This window comes from Phragmites australis, chromosome 22 (genome assembly GCF_958298935.1).
Source record: "Phragmites australis chromosome 22, lpPhrAust1.1, whole genome shotgun sequence".
Lineage (NCBI taxonomy): Eukaryota > Viridiplantae > Streptophyta > Magnoliopsida > Poales > Poaceae > Phragmites > Phragmites australis.
The window spans coordinates 4,307,016-4,327,893 of record NC_084942.1 but is presented as its reverse complement, the minus strand read 5'-3'; the positions used below and the strand labels follow the sequence as shown (position 1 = coordinate 4,327,893).

Genomic DNA, 20,878 nt, shown 5'->3' with positions numbered 1-20,878 from the left:
TGGGGTATTGGTATTGGATTTCTCGGCCTCAAGGGTAGTAGGTGTGGCAAAAATAGTATTACCATCCCTATAGTAAGCTACCCTCCAACCTCAAAGCTAAACCCGCCTTATCTACATACATTTTAGTCTTGGCCAAAATCAAGTTCATCTTGCCTTTGCCTTCTGAGCATTTCTCCACAAGAGAAAGGAGATACTCATTCTCGGCCATGAGATTTTCCACTTTCCCTCTAACCCAGCTGAGTTTGTCCTTAAGGATAATGCAGGTAGAATAGTTCATTTACACATCCTTAGAGCTATCAACAATCTCCAATCTAGATTCTAGCTCCTTGGCGTGCTTGTCTTTCATCTCAACATCATTTGCAAGCAAAGTGACAATTCTTGCAAGCACCCAAGATAGTAGACCTAGACTCTTCCTCAAGGAGCTTTTTCTCAACAGTCTCAAGCCAATCGATGACTTGAGTATGCAAAGTCTAAAACTTGGCAAGCTCACTCATGACCACAAGGAAACTCTCACACTCTTCATCTTTTTCCCTAGACTTAAACAAGGAAAACTCAGTTGTCACACAATCGTATCTAGACTAGAGCTCTTTCAACTAATGAACCGCTTTCTTAAGTAACCTATTTTGACTAACAAGAGTGGTACTCAAGGTACCAACCTGAATAGAAAGCTGGTGGTAGGAAGGGGTACCTCAGAAGGTTGTTGTCGTTGTCGTCAGCCGTGAAGCAAAGGCCGGTGGAGTCCTTGTTCTTCCTCTTTTGCTTCATGGTCTGCTCCTCCTCCTTTGAGCTCTCCTCCTCACTTGAGGAGGTGTCGACATCGCTGAGCACCACCAGGAAAGCTCGAGGTGCCGCCTTGGCCACTTTATTGGCCAACTTATTGTGGTTCTTGAAGAAGGGTGTTTTGGTTTTCTTGTGCTTATCATGGTTGTGGTCGTGATCTTCCTTTTTCTCGAGTTTTGGGCAATCTTCCTTGAAATGAGTGATATCACCACACTCATAAAAAGCACGGTACCCCCTCTCCTCCGATCTCTTTTGTTGTTGTAAAAATAGGTGAACTTCTTCAAAATTAAGGCCAAATCATCATCATCAAGAGAATCCATTTGTTCTTCTATGATGGAGACCAAAGAAGACAAAGAAAAACCACTCAGTGAAGGGTTAGCACAAGAAACACCAACTCCAAACTGACTACCACTACTAGGTCCTGAAACCAACACCATATTCTGACAAGGGGTTTCCTAGACCTATCCTCGCCGCCTTGGCAATCTCGATGGACTTGAGCTTGCTGAAGAGTTCATCATATGTCAGTGTCATAATTGGATGACTTTTCAATGCTCGAGATCTTTACTTTCCATATGCTACTGTCAAGAGCATAGAGAAGCTTGATACCTCTCATGATTAGAGTAGGGAAAAACCTAAGTGAATCTAAGGTTGCTCACAATTCCATCAAATCTTGCAAACATAGCATCCAAAAACTCTCTAGAGCCATGCACAAACATCTGATATTCTTTATTATACATGCTCTGGTACTGAGTCTTGATTTGGTTAGTTCCCTCATGAAAGACACTAAAAGTAGTCCAAATTTCCCTAGCAGTACAAAGGTGTTGAACTCTATCAAACTCATTACGACTCAAGCTAGTGAACAATATATTTCTAACCTTATTGTTGGCTTCATATTGTTCGTTCTGGGCTCAAGAAGTGCAAGCAACAAGAATCTCATAGTTAGAGTCCATAACCTCTGATATTGCACTTCCTTGGCTTAAGAGATAAGCCTCTATGTGCACCTTCCAGTACAAGAAGTCGCGTCCATCAAAGAGCAGAATTTTCCCATATCTCTCTATGTCGCCTACAGATCACAAAGCCAGTTAAGAACAACTAGTGATCTAACACAGCTTTGGTACCAATTGTAGGACTGAGGTTTGTGACTAAAGGGGGTGAATAGGCACCTAAATAAATTTCTTACAAAATTGATAGCATTCTCCTATTTTTGGTCCTAACGCACCTCAAAACTACATGCCGAAGAAAAAGAGACAAGAACCTATTGCAATACTTTCAAAACAAATGCTCCTATTTGATGGATGAGAACTCTAGGTTCCATTTAAGGTTATATTAATAGTCATAGCACAAGAAAGCAATCAACTTGAAGAAAAACTCATAAACACATGAGAACTAGTCACCAAAAGAAGAGATTCTTTAAGTTGATAGATTTAGAGGATTAGGATGGTTCAAGACCAACTCATATAAGAAGATTAACCCTCTAGAAATAAGAAGAATACCTCTTACAAGACCCAGAAGAGCAGCTCTCAAGAAAAACGAAAATCAATAAGAAAACACCAAAAACATGCACCAAAACACGGGAGCCAAAAGTACAAGACTAGAAAGAGATGAACTCAATCATATAAAAAACACTCTCATCATTAAGCTCAGATGAACATCCTTTTTTGGCAGATTACAAAGTGTTTTTCTCACAGAAACTCTCACCTAAATATAGGCTACGCACTCATCTCTCTCTCCACACAACATAAGTGAAAGGCTCTCAGAACTCTCCAAAAACTCTCAAAGGCTCACTTATTTCCATTAGTCATACCCCTCTATTTATAGTCCTAGGAGGCTTGCTTAACCCTTAAACAATCATGTCCATAAACTGTCCTTCACTTATAATGCACTCTCACCTACTATCGGGGTAGTTTCGTCCAAATTTTTCTTCATCCATCGGATGGTCATGGTGTCTTCATGACTTAGCTTCCCCTCGACACAAGCTTCACGATGATGCCACATGCACTCCATCCCCCCGCGATTTTTGCGGCTAAACCAGGAAACTACCTTTTGCACGCTTCTGAAAGCGTGACTTGCAACCACTTGCATACACCTTATACAAACATCCTGATGACAACACGTGTATTCCGTCTTACAATCTTGACCATTAGTAAGTCTTCCTCGCTCCTGATCTCTCGGTCGCCTTGTCACTTTCACTGATATCCCTTTCGCTTGACTTTGTCAATAAGCCATCTTCATCCTCTATCTTACACTTTGTTGACCTCCACGTGTATAGTTAGGATCACCCTCGACTCCGCCCGACTCTCTCGATCGTCTAGCACCAAGCTCCCCACTTAGTGTCACACCTAGTTTTAACGGCCAATACCAGATGTGGCTTATGTGTGCCCAGAATGTTCAACACACATAAGGACGTCACATGTGAAGTAACAAAAGTAATACTTTTATTTAATAACGTTAAACTCTTACAACAATTGACATATATTATCTTATATGAAGATATCTGCAGCGAAATAGAAGCACTGATGCCCAACAACACCACAGGCAACCGAACGGGAGACACGCGCTTAGAACGTCATAACCTTATCTTGATAGTCTTCAACATCTTCACTCACTGAGCAGCAGCACATATGTCTCATGGTGTAGAGAAAATAGCAAGTGTGAGCACATGATGCGCTCAGCAAGTGTAGGAAAAATAATGATATGCAGGCTTATATCAAGAATAGGCTAACAAATGGTACATTTGCGTAAATGCGAGTAATGAAAACATATTTGGACTCAAAAAGTATTAAGCAATTATTAAGTGAATGTAGCCCATACAGTCCAACACGCATCATACAAGGCTCCCCACCTTGCATACCATAACCGTCTAGTACTCCCTGTACTATAACCAAAACAACAACCATCTAGTACTCCCTGTACCAGAATCATAACCACAACCATCTAGTACTCCCTGTACCATAACCATAACCACAACCATCTAATCAAAATCCACTAATCATGTGAGAATTCAAGTCTCCCATAACCGCGGGCACGGCCGTTATAACAGTTTTACACTCTGCAGAGGTTGTCCAACTTTTAATCACGAGTCATGATTTCCATGTTGCCGTGTTCATGAAACACTTAACACACGCCAGTGGTGTGCCGCTAGGAGAATCACTACGAAGCATGGTCCATCAATTAGCTCCTGGTACTCCAACGAATGCTAGCCAAGTGTCTCGTATTTGGTACGGTATTTCTTGGGTTGTTGCTCCACGAACCAGTCCTTATATGTGACACTGGGGCAAAGACTTTCCAACTATCCAACAAGGAGATATCAACAAAAACCTAACATCTCTTCTTGGAACGTATCCACAAGACCACCACATAAACCACCATAATCAAACCAACTCTTTGCCCAAGTCCTAGGGTTCCATGTTGCTAAAACAAGTTCATCATCACCATTGCATTTATTCACTAAACATGTATATGACACTTCCCAACATCCCAAAAGCATGGCTAAGCAATTCAACCTATAAGACACCTAACCATTAACCCCATAGGCTTCAACGAATGATAAGGGAACATCTAGGTAAAACCCTAACATAGGTGACTACCCATCATATTGACATTGCATGTAATTTTGTAAAGCAAAACATTTAAAAATATAGGTTCAATATGGTCAAGGACACTTTCCTTTTACCCAATGCTGCTCAGTGTTGTCGAAATCTTGGTCTTGAAGTCCCTCGAACAGCTCCAAAACGCTATCGACTAATCGCGAGAACTACCGACAAACAACACAAAGCAAACACTAAGAACAACATACCAAATATCATCAAAACACTTTAAAAATACTATGATTGATAGGGATGATTTTAGAAAACATTTGGACACAAGAATCGCCTAAATCGGAGTTAAGCTGAAAAGATAACAGCTTTCAGGAGATGAATTAGGCTAAAAAGGAAAAAACTAGTTTACTGGAGTTATCTTCCTATAGCAAAAGAGTTTATTGCACAATCACCGTGTCAGGCTTGACAACATCATTGTGCAAGATTCAAGAAGTGGAGGGTAGACCGGACTTCGCTGACTAGGCTAAGGAGAATGATGGGGCGCTGACTTGGCATGCTATGCAAGTACAATCTTGGATTAAAGAAGGGATACACTACGATCTAGTCTCGACCACCTATGTTGGATCAAAAAGGCCGAAGGTTGCGCTTCTAGGTTAAGGATACTACTGATGACTCTATGTAACGGTGGTGGTTCGGGTTTCGTCGGAGATGACGATCGAGCACGTGGCCACAGACATCGATGTCGGGCTTCAGTGGTGTTTCAGTGAAACGAGAGAAGCATGGCGTAGAACGCGGAAAGACTAACTCAGTGGTATGGTTGGTTTTGGAAGGGGTCATCCGAGGTAGTGGCAAAACAGCGATGACTGCTTCTAGGTTTGGTGGTGACCGCGAACAGATGCAGCAACGAAGACGCTCACATTTCAGGAGATTGGCTATGAAATTTGAGAAACCATTTGAATAGAGATGTTCATATATCCTGGGAACACAATTCTATGGCATAGTTTTAGGTAGATCATCCACTAAGAGGAAGAACGATCAACGGAGATCAGATGGGTGATAGCTGTGACATGTTATGGTTGGCAATGACATCTTGGTCGTGTCGCTGCACAAACGTGGATGGGCTCCTAAGGTCACGTAGAAGACTCCATGGGACACACTGTGACACGGTTGGTGCATCCATATGGCTTTCGGATTGACGGGGAATGCGAATGCAAATCCGGTGCGCACGCAGAATGTGTCCAGAAACCGGACAGCGGGTATGTCGACCTTGATTACGATGGCTTGGCTGCTCTACTGGCCGACCTGGTTGGTGAGAGCGTGGGGAACATCATGGGACATGCACTGGTGAAAGGGCTTGGTGATTTGACCTCTGGTCAGTCGGGAAAGTCGATGCCAATCGGCTGCGCGGCTGTCCCGCGGCTGTCTACGACGGCGACGATCGTGGCGGCGTAGATTGGGGTTTGGCTTGGCTAGGGACTTAGTATGATGCTAAAATAGTAGTAAGGGAGGAGAAGAAGGGGTCATCACCTTTCTTTGATGGTCGAGGAAGGAGGATTCGCGAAGAAGACGACGTAGCGCATCACGGGTGGCAGCGGCTCCGGTGAACGACGGTGCTCCGACAACGTACGGACATGGCAGCAGCAACTTCTAGGACTTGGGGGCATGGAATAGGGGTAGGAGAGTGCATGCAACTCATGTTTATAGGGCTAGGGGCGGCTGGTTGAGATGGAGTTCAAACCGAACAAGAATCGAACTTGAGTTCGAGTCGATTACGTTTCCTTTTTCGTAACTCTGTATTCCAAGAATGATATCTCCATCCTCCGAACTCTAAATTGGATGTTTCTTGATTTTAAATTGTAGCACTCGAAAAGATATACAACTTTAGTAGTCATTGAAACTTCTGAAAACGTCATCTTGATTTCCAAAAATGCACCACAAAATAAACTGTTCGAACTCGGACTTATCTACGTAGCACTGATTTTAGGGGCCATAACTCCTAGCTCCATTATCCAAAAGAGGACTTCCATAGGTTCAAATCGAATCTCTCGATGAGACCTACAAATTTGGCATTGTCAAGATTTGCATTTGACGCCGTTTTGAACTCCAAAACTTCATGAGAAGATGAGGCTGTCCAGGACTCCACGAAAATTTGCAGATTTCGTGGATCCTTTGTTGGACCATCTATAAGACTTGGCTAAGGGTTTTTACTTGAGCAAGATTGAGCCCAAAGACACTTTAGGTATATCTAGGGTTTAGAAAAGAAACTTTTGCAGTGAAATTTGAACAGGATTTGAATTTGAATTGAGCTTGGAGTGAATTTAAGAGAAACAAAAAATTAAGGTTGAATAAAAATAGGAGTAGATAAGGAATTTGAATTTGGATTTGGGTAGAATTTGAGAAAGAGAAGAGATTGGCTTTAAACAAGGATTTGGATAAGATTTGAATTAAACTGGAGAAGGATCAGGTATGATCAAGGATTGAATAGATGATGAATTCAAAGATTTTGAATTTCAACTATTAAGATCCTTAGCTTATTCACTATTGAGTTTTGTAAAAACCTTTTCAAAATCTTTTTCACTCAAAACACAAAGAGAAAGAAAAGAAAAAGAACTCTAATCATTTATATGGCTCCTAGCAAAACTCAGCATGCAATGCACAAGAAATAATAACCTATATTGATTGATTGATTGATTAAGAAAATAGGTTTTAAACCTATTCTACAGGTGAAGCTATTCAATAATCTTGAAAAAAATTAAAAAATTGAGAAATCTGAAAATCAGGGTCTTACACTTAGCCACGATCTTCTCATTATCGACCACCAAGTTACATCCACCACCTACACATCATGAGACAAGCAAATACATACTTTCAACACCATTTAACTTCATCACAAGTTAATTGAAATCAAATATCTCTATAGAAATGCCACATCTCTGAAAAAACATGAATGCCGAATGATCCGGTGTTCACTCCCTTTTAGCGTTATGTTCAATTCAGCAGATCAGGCCACCTGAAATCCTCTCTACAAGAAATAGTTCGGCATGTAATTATGCCTACCGTCAAACCATTCGGAGTATTCATTCTTATCGAAACCCATTTTGCACCCTCTCTGAGAAAATTACTCCGACGAAGCATCCGACATACATATTTCCTAACATTAGACCATCTGGCGTATACAAGTTTACCAAAGCCAGTTTACAATATCTCTGCAATAAAAGCTACGGCGTTCACCGATGTCCAACGCCGGACCATCCGACGTGTACTTTAATTTTTAAATCTCCATTAAAATGCTCTGACGTGTACTACATTTGAACACCGATGCGGATTATTCATTCGTCACTGATGCTTAATAATCATCATCATCTACTATGCTCCTTCCTTCCCTGTCCATCAACTGTACTCCCCTGGATGTTGGGTCCAGGAGGCCTGGATTATTAGAGTGGCTGATTGAGCATCCAACGGCTGAACATGGCCAAGCACCTCCCCGGTTCGTACTGAGGCGCCGTGTGCCCACCACCCTGCAATCCCAATCCAATCCATTCCGTTCGTGCCAATGCAACAGTTAGTAATAACCTCTCTGATGAATACAAAGACACAATGAATTGATCGACTGTGTGCACGCTCCACGTACCTTGATTGTCGCGAATGTCATGTTGTTTGAGTAACTTATTGTGAATCTGCAAAGTGAAGGAAGGAACGAACCAATGAAACATCCGCAGAGAACAGAAACAGAAGAAAAAGAACTGTCACTGAAGTGTTAAATGGTAGAAGAGACAACTATCAGTTAAGATTGATGTCTTAATAAATAACCAAAAGAAGAGAAGAGGCAGGTGGCCTGCCGGGGAGAGACGTACCCGGCTGATTGCCCACCGAGAAACCATGCCCTCCAGTCATCGGTGACAGAGAAGTTGAGCGACCTCACCCACGCATGCGTGCCCAGGTGTGGCACCAGCAAGTCATGGTCGCCGCTGCAACCATGGTTCTCATGTCATGCCACACGAGACAGTATATCAGACAACCAGTGTTACTTGGACACAGACACAGGTGTTGTAATCCGACTCCGACTTAGGTGTCGAATTTGGTAAAGAAAATTTGAACACGTGAAATACAACTTGGAATCCGACACGGGTGTCGGAATCCGGCTCGGATTTAGGTGTCCGATTCGGCAAAGAAATTTGAACACAGGTATCCAGGTAACACTGCAGACAACCCATTCCTTAATCCAACGGGTGGGGTAAAATTAAAGCTACCTGTATACCAGAGCGCGGTAACCTCTAGACGTGAGGTTCCGGTGGTACTTGATGCTACTCCTGAGGTCCTTCGTGTAAGGCAGGTCTCCATCGTGGCATCTCACCCACTCTTCCATGCTTCCCTGATCAGAATGGTTCGACTCGACTCAAATCTTATTGTTGTAGAACATAGAAATGAAGCCGATGGGAATGCCACCTCGAATGGGATTTACTAGCTAAGGTACCTCACCTTCTTGATCCCAAGGGCATCGCGGGTGCGTCTATCATTCGCCCAGAAATACGACAAGTAGTAGCCGTAAGTCTGCATATGCGCGCAACACACATACAAGGCGGATACAATGAATGCTCGGATAATAGAAATGCATGTCCTTTACTGCAATACTGATCAGAGGTCTGTTTTTATAGATGTTGACTTACAAGGCAACCAAATGGAGGACGAGCTGGCGGATGATTTAGCTGCCCCACTCCGATCTCCTCTTTCAGGATCTTCCTACCAGCTGTGCCGTCCGTCCTGCAGTTTGCATTTGTCACAGGAGACGCGTAAACGCACTTGTCCAGCAGAATTTGTGCAGGATCAACTTCGGAGATGAGCTGCACTCAGACAGTGTTATTCTCCGTCAGTTAGTAAGTAATATGGCGCCATCGGCAACCAAATTAATTGAAGCATATACATGACTCGACATCTCACATAATTCTGCAAGTATTAATCATACATTTAAAAGAAGTGTTCTTAGTTCTTACATTATTGAAAGTAGCCAGAGCCTGAACACACAGAGTGGTTGCGGGATTGGTGTAGTCTTCTCCTTGGCAATGCCCCAATATTGTCTACATACAAAAGAACATCGCATTAGTTGCATAGTCAGAATGGCACACCAATTAAACTCCGAAAAAAGTGTACGCAGATGGACATTGCAGAACTAGATGAGCTTAATTAATTACCTCATATAATTGATCTGATATTATACCAACTCCGTGAGCATAAGGAACTCTAGAGCTAAAATCAACACTTTCGCCTGTGACCGGGTTACCTATTAGATAGCCCTAAGAGGAGACAAAATGAACAGGTATATATGAGGCCGTTTCAATGAGCAGCATTACTAAACAAATGGTAATTTTCTTGAGCGGTTGCCAATACTCATGCCCTCAGGGATACATAGATATTCAGCAGAGGTAGCCTCTTCGTTTTTGGAAAAATTATGGATACCTTGAGATTAAGGAGGGGCCTCCTTCCTGCTTCAATACCTGAAGAGGATCTAGCACAAGTAGCTGATCAGTACATGAATTCAATCAGAGAACTGTATCAGCTGCTGTTGTATGAACAACTGCAGACTGAATCGTCCGTCATATACAGCAAACAGTCACAATCAATACCTTCTGAAATCATCTGCGCAAGGAACGGTACTATTTTTCCAGCATAGGAATCTCCACCGATGTAGAAAGGACTTGCAAGGTATTCGGGGTGGTCGTTGAACCACTGGACGTCGATCGAACAAATATACAGCACAGGCATAATTAGTGTGCGTATATGGGTCACGCCAGGATACATGCACTAGTAGAATTAGAGATAAGCAAGCAGGGGTTGCATGGTGGTACCTTGGAGAGAAACTCATGCAGCTGCAGTGACGACGAGATGTCTGCAACATTGTAGCCTTTGGGTTTTCTGGAAAAGGAAAATCCAGCCCCAACCGGCGAATCAACAAAGAGAATATGTGACACCTGCGTGCAGATTGAGTGTTCTGACCATCAATTGGTACAACTCCGTTAGAACTGAAGCTGAATACATATGTAACACTAACAGGGAAAGCGCAGTAACCTGATACTGGCCACCGCTGATGAGACTTTGAACCAGATAAATACTTTGGAATTCAAATAGGTGTTGCAACCGTTAACTCTGAAATAACATGCAGCAATCCTAGCACTAAGCTGAATGGTTGGGCTGTGGGTCCTGAGAATGCCATTTCTTACTGCCGTTTCAGGTTTTTAGGAAACCTCTGTGGGGTCCAAGATCTTAAATTTGTAAAGCTGGATATAAAAGGAGATCTAAGAAATGCTACATCATAAAAAACTCTACCAACCTATTTAGTCAAAACTTACTGTGTTTGTATGCCTTCCCAATCAGAGTTTTGATGGCACTGCAACACTCTACAATATTTAGGTGAGGCTGTGAAAAGTCATAAACGTCAAATGAAAGTTTGACAGCACCACTCTAGAACTCCAAACAGAAAAGAACAGAGGGTGCGCCAAATGATAGAGACTCCGGAAGGGAAAAGGAGACCACAGCTAATCATATATTTTTTTTTAGCTTGTAGGTAACTAAGAGGTACTATGATCGATAGGACTGCGAAGAAGAGAGATGAGGTAGAAGGACGAGACCTTTGTCCACGAGTTGGGGTTATATTGTAGGCGCGGCAAGGTGCCATTGTAGGGCTCTAGGACGAATCTGATCGGACCTGCGCACACATGGTCATCATGTAATATGTTGAAGGTAATTAAGATTCATCAAGGTGATTCATGGATGGCACACAGGTTCGCGTGCAGCAGCGTACCGATCTCGTAGGCGAGGCCGCTGAAGACGGAGCAGCGGTCGCCGCCGGTGAGCCAGAGGAGGAAAGGGGCGTCTGCGGCGCCGGACTCGGACTCGACGAAGTAGTAGAATAGCTCGGCGTCGTTGTCCTCGTCCACCACCACGTACCTTGTCCCATTCAGTTTCGATTTATCTCAGTTTCAGCGCAGCAGGAATCATCCAATTGAATCCATAACAACAAGAGCAACAGTTGGGGTCGAGAAGAAGATTTATTAGAAGAAGGAAGAGTGATGAACAGGGCAGGGACCCACCCGGTTTGGAGGTGGAAGGGGAGGCAGCCGTGGAAGCCAGGGAGGCTGGTGACCACCCGCGTGGAGCTGGTGCCGGAGGAGGCGAAGGCGAGGTGGTGCTGGTGCTGGGTGACGGCGATGATGACCAGGAAGAAGAAGCAACAAGAGCAGAGGCGGCAGAACAAGCCGAATCCCTGGAGGAGGCGACGAGGCCCTGCCGTCATCCTCATCATCGCACACTCCGATCCTACTCGCAGTACTGAAGCAATAGTAGCAATTGCAGCCGCTTAGGGTTCGGATGGATGGATCGATCGAGCTCGTCTCTGATCTACACTCTGAGAGAGGGAGAAGAAGAGGAAAAGAGAGCAATAAAGCATATATATCCACCAACCGTCTGCAAGTCTGCATCAAAGCTGCCCTTAGACCAACCTCAACCGTTTCCTTCCCTTTCCACTCCAAAATCCCTTCCCAGCAGGATTCTCTTTCCAGATTCATTCCCTTCAGGATTCTACACTTCAACAACATTCATTTCCCCATTCCCTTCCCCAACAGACTTTCAATATTTTAATATATTTGGTACCGAATCCGTATATTTACGATGAATGCGTTTATACGGCGTATGCAGTACGGGATTAGAGTGTTGACTGGGTAGACGGCTTGTGGTGAAAGGAAACGTTGGACTTTTCAAAAGGCTTGCAATGGAAGCTCCTGAAGTGTGGCTTCGCAGGGAAGATTTGTACCACTACAAAAGGGCCGGCATGCTCATAGCGGACTCACACTAGTTCCTCGTTTTCCAAATACAAGATGAACTCCTCAGATTCGGAGGAAATGATGATGTTCTCCTCAGATTCGAGTGACGAAGAGGACGAGCTGCTTGTACTGATTGCCATCGAGGAGGAAGAAGCAGGAGCTGCGCGTCGTAGCAGGCAGCGTGGGTCGATGCCCGGCCATGCGGTTATAGATCGGCAACACCGCGAAGGTGCTGCTAGGCTGTACAACGACTACTTCGCCGACAACCCTGTGTACGGCGATATCCTGTTTCGTCGGAGGTAAGATCGATTTTGTAATGGAAGCCGTAACCTTCCTTGTGTACACTAAGTCATGTATGTTCACGCACCCAGGTTTCGTATGTCGCGGCGGTTGTTCTTGCGTATTGCGGCCGCTGTGGAGGAGCATGACACCTGGTTCAGCCAGAGAAGGGATGCAACGGGGAAGCTCGGGCTTAGCCCCTTGCAAAAAATGACAGCGGCCATACGGCAACTAGCATACGGAGTCAGTTCCGATGCAGTTAACGAGTACGTGCGGATAGGGGCGAGCACGGCGATGATGGCATTACGGAAATATATGCAAGCTATTGTGGAGGTGTTCGGAGAAGAATATCTCCGGGCTCCCAATGAAACTGACACCGCCCGTCTCCTGGCAGAAGGCGAGCGCCGTGGGTTTCCCGGGATGCTCGGGAGCATCGATTGCATGCATTGGGTATGGAAGAACTGTCCAAAAGCGTGGCATGGCGCGTACACAGGCCATACTCGCAAGCCTTCTATAGTTTTGGAGGCGGTTGCGTCGTATGACTTATGGATTTGGCATGTTTTTTTTGGCATGCCTGGGAGTCTTAACGATATAAACGTATTGCACCGCTCTAACTTATTTACTAGGCTTATCGATGGGAGTGCCCCACCTGTGTCGTACATCATAAATGGTAACAGGTACGACATGGGATACTACCTCGGCGATGGCATATACCCCAAATGGGTGACCATAGTGAAGGCAATTCCTGCTCCACGAGGCAACAAGAGCATCCATTTCTCCGCGATGCAAGTTGCTCTCCGCAAGGATGTCGAACGTGCATTTGGTGTGTTGTAAGCTAGGTTTGCTATTGTTCGCGGACCGGCTAGAGTATGGGATCAGTCTACATTGCACAATATCATGACCGCCTGCGTTATTATGCACAACATGATAATTGAGGACGAGCGTGGTACCGCTTCCCCAGTGCAGGTGTTCGACTTCATGGGGGAACCAACTCAAGTCCATCGAAGTGGTGACGAAGGTGTCCTGCATTATGTCGAAACAACTCAAGCTATCCGTAACCGTGCAGTGCACCGCCAATTGCGTGCTGACCTTGTGGAGCACCTTTGGAGTATTCATGGAGCACAGTAGAATTCAAAAATTATGTATTCCATAAGCTAGTTTCAAGCATGTAGTTTGGTTTTATGTTCCCAATAGGGTCACCGTTTCGCATGTACTTTGGTTTGATGTTTCCAGTAGGGTCGGCTTTGGCATGTACTTTGGTTTGTAATGCTACTACTACGAATCAATACATGAACCACTATTGCAGTCCTCAATGAAAGTTCTTGAATGTGACAAATATTGCAAACCAAAGGTAAATGTTCCAAACGTTGTACAGTAGCATCACACACACATGTCCATCCATATTACAGTCGAAATAACAAATGCTTGACTAGTTCACTACTGGAGCTACTCTCGGTCCTCCAGGAGCTTCCACCGCGCCATTATGTCTTCCTGGCGCTTCCTATAATACTCGCGCAGGGGTCCTGAAACGGTGTCCAAATCAACCTTCATAATTCTTTCGTCTTGGTCATTCATTCGGACAGTGGCTTGGAGCCGCATCACCTCCAGCTGCTCCTTCTTAAGCTCCACCATAACTTTCTTTGTTTCACTGATGTCCTGCAATTGTCTTTCATATGCTCCTCCGGACACAGTAGGAACTGAAGACTGAGACGGTGACTTGCGGGCTCGGGAAGCTTTGGCTTGGTCACGGCCAATAGGTCGGGGAAGGTCCGTCGACGCGTTGGAAGCCGCATCATTTGGGACGTCGTTGCCTGCAGCTTGGCTGCACTGTGCTTCCGCAAGATCCAAGACCTTCTGCGCCTTTGCCGTTTCGTGAGCATGCCACTTTGGGTGCTCGGCCAGCAGCACCCAACAGTGTGTGTACACGAATGGTTTGCCCTCGATTGCTTTATATGCGGAGCACGCTCGAGCCATCTGCGAAGCATGTAAATATAAGTCATGTTTGCCTATACATGCATGGACAATTTAACCGAAATGAAAAGTTACCTTGTCACGTTCGTTCGTGCCACTCGGGTTCAGCTGCTCCACCTTCTTGTAATGCACCGTAAATTTAGTGACCGCATCCGTGATGAGCTTCATATGATTTATGAGCGCTTTCTCGGTCCTCGGCATCATGCTTTCTTTTTTGTAAGTGTTGAAGTACTTCACGATACGGCCCCAATATGTCTCCCTTGACTGATCCGTGCCCACAACCGGATCTTGGCTCACGTTAAGCCACGCCGACACCAACAACTCATCTTCCTCGTCTGTCCATTTTGTCCTATCAGTTTTCGCATCCACCTTCTTCTTCTTCCTCGAGGTGACCTTCTTCCTACCATTTTCCTCGCTCCCGAGACTAAACTGGCCTAACTCCGACTGCCCTCCAAGACCAGCAGGCTACGAGAACTGCGACATCTCCACTTGTGCAACGTCGGTTGAGCCCCCCTGGGTACCCATGTCTTCACCCCCCCCCCCCAAGTCATACGGTCGAAACCGTCCTGCAGGATGCTCTCGTAAAAGGGATCCATTCGGCCCCTTGAAATAAGGTAAGATTCAGTATCTATGATATAGATCACACTTCATACAGCAACAAGCAGCTATTTATGAACAAGCAGAACATTGCTAAACATTAAGCATAGTACAGTCCCATTGGTAGTAGCCCTGTCACTCAAAAATAGCAAACCGAACATTGCTGAACATTAACCATAGTACATCAATACTTGAAGCACCAGAATGTACTCAATTCATGACCTTTCCAACACCTATGGCCTATTACTGAAACACTACTACCTAATCATGCCAATTTTTGTTGCACACCTGCATTACTGAAACACCTATGGCATATTACCAGAATATAACAGCTTTAACCGATGCATCTAGCAAATGTACCTAATCAAGGTTGCACACCTGCATGACCTGCATGACCAAGCTACAAAAATACCACACTATAGCCACTAAAGGCTACCTGCAGTCGGCTATTGTTTGTTCTTCATGAAACATAACACAAACATAGAGGGCATGTCCTCAGAAACAAAGTGATGTAGTATCCATGGACCAGTAGAAGAAATCATCCTAATAAAAAAAAATATTCTTTTGATAGGTCCTGTTCCCGGTAAGAAATATACTGAAATTGTCTTTCCCATTCTTTCCCCCGATCCCGCTACAAAAAAAGACGTTAATTTCTTAAAATATCCCATATATGTAGGGGGAAACCGAGGAAGGGGACAGATCTATCCTGATGGTAGCAAGAGTAACAATACGGTCTATAATGCTACGTCAACAGGTATAGTAGAAAAAATACTACGTAAAGAAAAAGGGGGATATGAAATATCCATAGTCGATGCGTCGAATGGACGCCAAGTGATTGATATTATACCTCCCGAGCCAGAACTTCTTGTTTCAAAGGGGCAATCCATCAAGCTTGATCAACCATTAACAAGCAATCCTAATGTGGGAGGGTTTGGTCAGGGGGATGCAGAAATAGTGCTTCAGGATCCATTGCGCGTCCAAGGGCTTTTGTTATTTTGGCACAAGTTTTTTTCATTCTAAAAAAGAAACAGTTTGAAAAGGTTCAATTGTACGAAATGAATTTCTAGATCCTGGGATTTCTTACCATCAAGTTGGTAAAAAACCTCAATTTCTGGAATTTCTTATTTCTATCTCATGCAAAAGAAGAGAATCCAAGGCAGAGGCAAGAACAAAGAAAAGAACAAGTCCTTTTAAGAAGAATTGCGGTTCTTCTTAATCCTCTATTGGGCACAAGAAAAAGGCTTCTTTGCCTTTTTCTTGTGTCGATTCTTCTTGTATCGAAGTAAGAATCATTTTTCTTCTTATTTGTTTTGTCAAATATTACTATTTATTCTTTATTTGGGTCTGTCTCTTGGACTTCCTTTGCTTAGGTTCGGGTGCGGTAGTGGACAAACAGAGGGAAAGAAAGTATGGTGGGGGATAAATTTATTATGAGCAAATAGAATTGCTTGACTTTTTCAATTAAGTTCAACTTGGAACTTATAGAAATTTTTTTAAAAAAATGTATACCCTTCCATTGAAAGGTGGTTTTTATTTTTAGGCTAGTTGAGTAGTTTTGATTAAGGTTTTATTAGTTTATTACTCTAAACTAAATCAATGATTTGCAGGATACTTCCTTCGTGAATAAAATATTGGATCCTCGATTGATCGGCTCATTCTTGTTGCTTCATAAGAGTGAATCAATTTTATGGGCGAAAGGCGGGGGGCTTTAAATCAACCAATGGATTGCGTCACTAACATCATTAACAAACAAAATAATAAATAGAAGGATTCTAACCATCAGAGCAAAGGTTTTCTCTTTGTTATTTTTACAAATAGAAATAGGTAACCAATTTGTGGATTGTGGAATAGATTAAAATCGCGTTATAAGAATAAGAATTCCGCGGGTCCTTTCCGCTCTAATCAGATAAAGGGGGGTAAGGACCCGCTAAGCTCCTACTTTTTCATGTTTACAATCTGGCTCCTCCAATTACTATAGAGATGAACCCAATCCAGAATACGATTAATATAATGGATTTCCATTATATTACTTAGAAATTCTCCTGAGGATCTTTGACTATACTCAGGAGAATTAATCCCAAAGGAATATATTAACCCCTTGTGGTCATTACTTCTAAGTAATAACCCTAGAATCTATGGGGTTATTACTTAGAAGTCTATTTTGTACAAGATCCCCTCCTATCTGATAGAAAAGGGTCCCATGATCCCGAGCCGGTCTTATCTTGGCTCGCAAACCCCAAGTTTATCTATGAAGAGCTAATCTAATTGTATTAGTTTCTATAATCAATTTCTTATGTGGAATACTAATGGATAGGGCCTCGTTGCTAAGTGCTACAAGATCTAGTGCACTGGAACTCATGGTTATAGATCCGAATCCTTTAGTATGGAACATTGTCTTTTCCAAGTAAAAACCCCTAGTAGATGAAAGAATGAAAAGGTGCTTTCGTTCTTGTGGAATAAGAAGCCCTCGTACCTTAATGAAAGGAAAATAGAAATTTTTCGTTAGGTATTTGACCAAATAGGATCATCCAGTTCCTATAGAACTTATCACTAAAATACCCGATAGGGCTAAGCGGAATGAAAAGGGTTTTCCATGAGATGGTAAATGAAAAATGATTAGTCCCAGGTTTAGTAATAAGTGATTGTCTGATAATGAGCAAGGAATATACGTCTTTCTGCTAAAGAGGATCTATTAAACTCATAATTCATTAGATCCTTGTTAGCAATGTCAACTAGGTATCATAAGTAAATGGATCCCGGTTGTTCAATCCTTTGATAACCAAGGTCATTCTTTGCTAAAGAGAAATGATCACTATGGGTCAGACTCAATAGAAATGGATCCATTCCAAATAGCGAGAATTAGGATTCTTGATCCCTCTCAATCTCTCTTTCAATTCAAGGATTTAGAGAGGTGTTTTCATAGTCATCTCCGAATATTTGCCATCTCCGAATATTTTCGATTTCATTTTTCTATGATATGTCTTTCTATATGAAAATTGGTTATTTACGATGTACGATGATCCTTGTTAAGCATCCATGGCTGAATGGTTAAAACGCCCAACTCATAATTGGTAAATTTGCGGGTTCAATTCCTGTTGGATGCACGCGAACGGGAACATTCCATAAGTCTATTGGAACTGGCTCTCTATCCATGGAATATCACCCATCATCCGTACATAACAAATTGGTATGGTATATTCATACCATAACATAAGAACAATGAGAACTCGAATTCTTATCGATACTGGAACTCAGAGCATAGGAGGGAAAGTCGATTTATGGATGGAATCAAATACGCAGTATTTACAGAAAAGAGTCTTTGTTTATTGGGAAAGAATCAATATACTTCTAATGTCAAATCGGGATTCACTAAGATAGAAATAAAGCATTGGGTTGAACTCTTCTTTGGTGTTAAGTAAGTAGCTGTGAATAGCCATCGACTACCTAGAAAGGGTAGAAGAATGGGACCTATTCTGGGACATATAATGCATTACAGACATATGATCATTACCCTTCAACCGGTTTATTCTATTCCACTTCTAGATAGAGAAAAGAACTAAAGGAGAATACTTAATAATACGGCGAAATATTTATACAAAACACCTATCCCGAGCACACATGGACAACACCGTTGTGGTAAAGGTCGTAATGCCAGAGGAATCATTACCGCAAGGCATAGAGGGAGACGAGACTCTACTAGTCTTCACTCTTGTGGTTTTCTTGGTTTCTGTTTTTTTATTTGGGGTCTTGCTTTTCATGGTTCTCATCTATGTAACTCACGATTTTTGCGAGAGAACCAAATTCAAGTTGGTGAAGATCATGATTTGGGCTGGCATAGTAGTTATTACTTTTGTAATTGCGGTTCGAATCTATCAGATCTTTATCTTTTTACTCAAAGAACGAATAAAATCCCTTGTTGAAGCCCTTTATGATAAGCTTCCCTGGATCTGGGAAGTTTCTCTTTCATAATATTAGGATGGTTTGATCGATTTCCTTAATAGCTACTTATGGACGTGAGCTCAAAGGATACAAACAGAGATTCACAAACAAAAAGGGAAATTCGTAGTCACTTTTTTGTTTGACTAAAAAATACAATAGTCAATATTCGACGCCAATCTGATTAGAATATCATAAAGTTTCATCCACAATGAACACATTCCTAATCTGAAATGCTGGAGGAACGTCACCGTCTATGGGTACGTTCCGTCGAGGACATTAGGGGCGTCCGTGATGCAGATCGACAACGAGAACATCTTATGTCCCCGACAGAACGTATCCGTACCCCTCAAACTGCCACACCCCCGACGAGTAATCATACCCCGGCAGACCAAGAAGTTGTCGACACAAAGAGGACATAGAACATTTTGCTTCAAACCGGACAAGAGAAAGAATGTCGGTCTACTCATCTACTTCTGGTGGGAAATTTAGGGAAATTTGGAAGGAGAAAAACAGACGCATGTTCAATACCGAAGAACTTTCAGTTCCTCAAATCACCATAGTGATTTTGGATGAGCGGAGCGACTTTCAATCAGCCAAGTATGACTCCAGTAGCTAAAACCTTTGTTTAGTCTGTTTGTTTTTTTCCTTCCCTTTCTTCCGCTTCTCCTTTTGTTGTAGCCTTGTATGTAATTCGTTTTCTTCTTCTTAATGAAATGGCAGTGCTCCTGCCCACTTTTTTTAAGGGAAAAAAAACTGATTCCAGCATTTCAGACTAGGAATGTGTTCATTGTGATTACCCGGATTCTGACTTCGGTGCGGGGGTTGGTGGGAGTGACGGTGTTGAAGGGCTTGTCGTCGGCGTACACCAAGAACGTGCGCATGCCGGTGGTGGCGTCGCAGCGGAAGCGCTGGTCCACCGGCACGTCGTAGGGGCTCTGCACCGCGAAGCTGCCCTCCGCGAGGTCCACCTTCACGAACCCGGCGGTGAGGTTGCAGGCGTCAGCTGCCACGGCGGGCGCGGACACGGCCACGCACAAGGCTAGAAGCACTGCTAGCATCGTGCGCGCGGCGCCGGCGAGGGGGAAGGGACGGCTGGAGCTGGAGCTGGAGCGGAGCGAGCGAGGAGGCGGCGATTTGACAAGCTTGTGTGATTAAGGGTGTACATTTGTATGTATTGGGTGGCGATTTGACAAGTTTGAGCAATAATTAGTGGTCCAAGAAAGGATTGTTTGTTTCAACTTGTCTTCGGGCCTGCAGCCTGTTGTTTGGTAGTGCTGAATATTTATTACATGATGCATAACAGTATGTAAAGTGACGACCAAAGAAAGGGTCGGCGCCCAATCATGTAAAAATGGTCTAATTTGTATGTCCTCCGTAAAACCGCACTACAAGATTTTTTAAAGACTCTTCGGTACTCTGTCCGTTCAAAAATACATGACATTGTTGACCGTCGAAATCTACGGTTCACCGGTACTGTTTTTAACACATCTATCTTCTATTTCTTCAAAAATCAATAATATTTTATTTCTCCAAATTCTTCAAAAATCAGTAATGTTATTTCTTAAAAAATCATATGACTTTTTTTATGTATTCCATAATACATTGCAATCCATTTTAATTGGATTCACCCAAAAAGCTAGTGTAGAATTTAAACTAAAATTTTCTAAAAATACTACTTTATAATTTCTAATAATTGTTAGAGTCTCAAATAAAATCCCAAAATTCTGATAAAATTTATTAATGTTCTTCTTATATGATGAAATAATTTTTAAAATTATTTTCAGCTCTAGTTATATGGTTAAAAAATAAATTCCTTTGTAATGCTCTATTTATATGCATTTTTATCATTGCATTATTGACAAAAGGCTCAAGTGGCATGAAAGGAACCAAAAATAAAACCGATGGTAGAGAAGGAAGTTTGTTTTTGGGAGTGGCATGGAGGGAAGAGGCAATATTTTT

The 20,878-nt window shown here is 42.9% G+C and overlaps 1 protein-coding gene and 1 pseudogene across 5 annotated transcripts in view; both read right to left on the bottom strand.

The window, feature by feature from the left end:
- Nucleotides 1-11,792, bottom strand: part of LOC133904367 (serine carboxypeptidase-like 7) — a 29,528-nt gene extending 17,736 nt beyond the window's left edge. The window contains exons 1-14 of one of the 5 annotated variants that reach the window (XM_062345833.1): nt 11,405-11,791; nt 11,116-11,261; nt 10,943-11,019; nt 10,163-10,285; nt 9,941-10,043; nt 9,774-9,811; nt 9,509-9,610; nt 9,311-9,394; nt 8,987-9,160; nt 8,799-8,870; nt 8,570-8,691; nt 8,174-8,287; nt 7,951-7,996; nt 7,203-7,837 (exon numbers count right to left, since the gene is read on the bottom strand). In XM_062345833.1, coding sequence (XP_062201817.1) covers nt 7,754-7,837; nt 7,951-7,996; nt 8,174-8,287; nt 8,570-8,691; nt 8,799-8,870; nt 8,987-9,160; nt 9,311-9,394; nt 9,509-9,610; nt 9,774-9,811; nt 9,941-10,043; nt 10,163-10,285; nt 10,943-11,019; nt 11,116-11,261; nt 11,405-11,616 — 1,497 coding nt within the window. In that variant the 5' untranslated portion in view covers nt 11,617-11,791 and the 3' untranslated portion in view covers nt 7,203-7,753. Of the gene's footprint in view, nt 1-4,417; nt 4,535-7,107; nt 7,156-7,202; nt 7,838-7,950; nt 7,997-8,173; nt 8,288-8,569; nt 8,692-8,793; nt 8,871-8,986; nt 9,161-9,310; nt 9,395-9,508; nt 9,611-9,773; nt 9,812-9,940; nt 10,044-10,162; nt 10,286-10,942; nt 11,020-11,115; nt 11,262-11,404 lie in introns of those variants that run through there. The other 4 variants (XR_009907470.1, XM_062345836.1, XM_062345835.1 and 1 more) reach the window with 4 other exon arrangements.
- The window catches only part of LOC133904368 (citrate-binding protein-like), an 88,067-nt pseudogene extending 68,001 nt beyond the window's left edge, over nt 1-20,066 (bottom strand).
- Nucleotides 20,067-20,878: the final 812 nt, after the last annotated feature.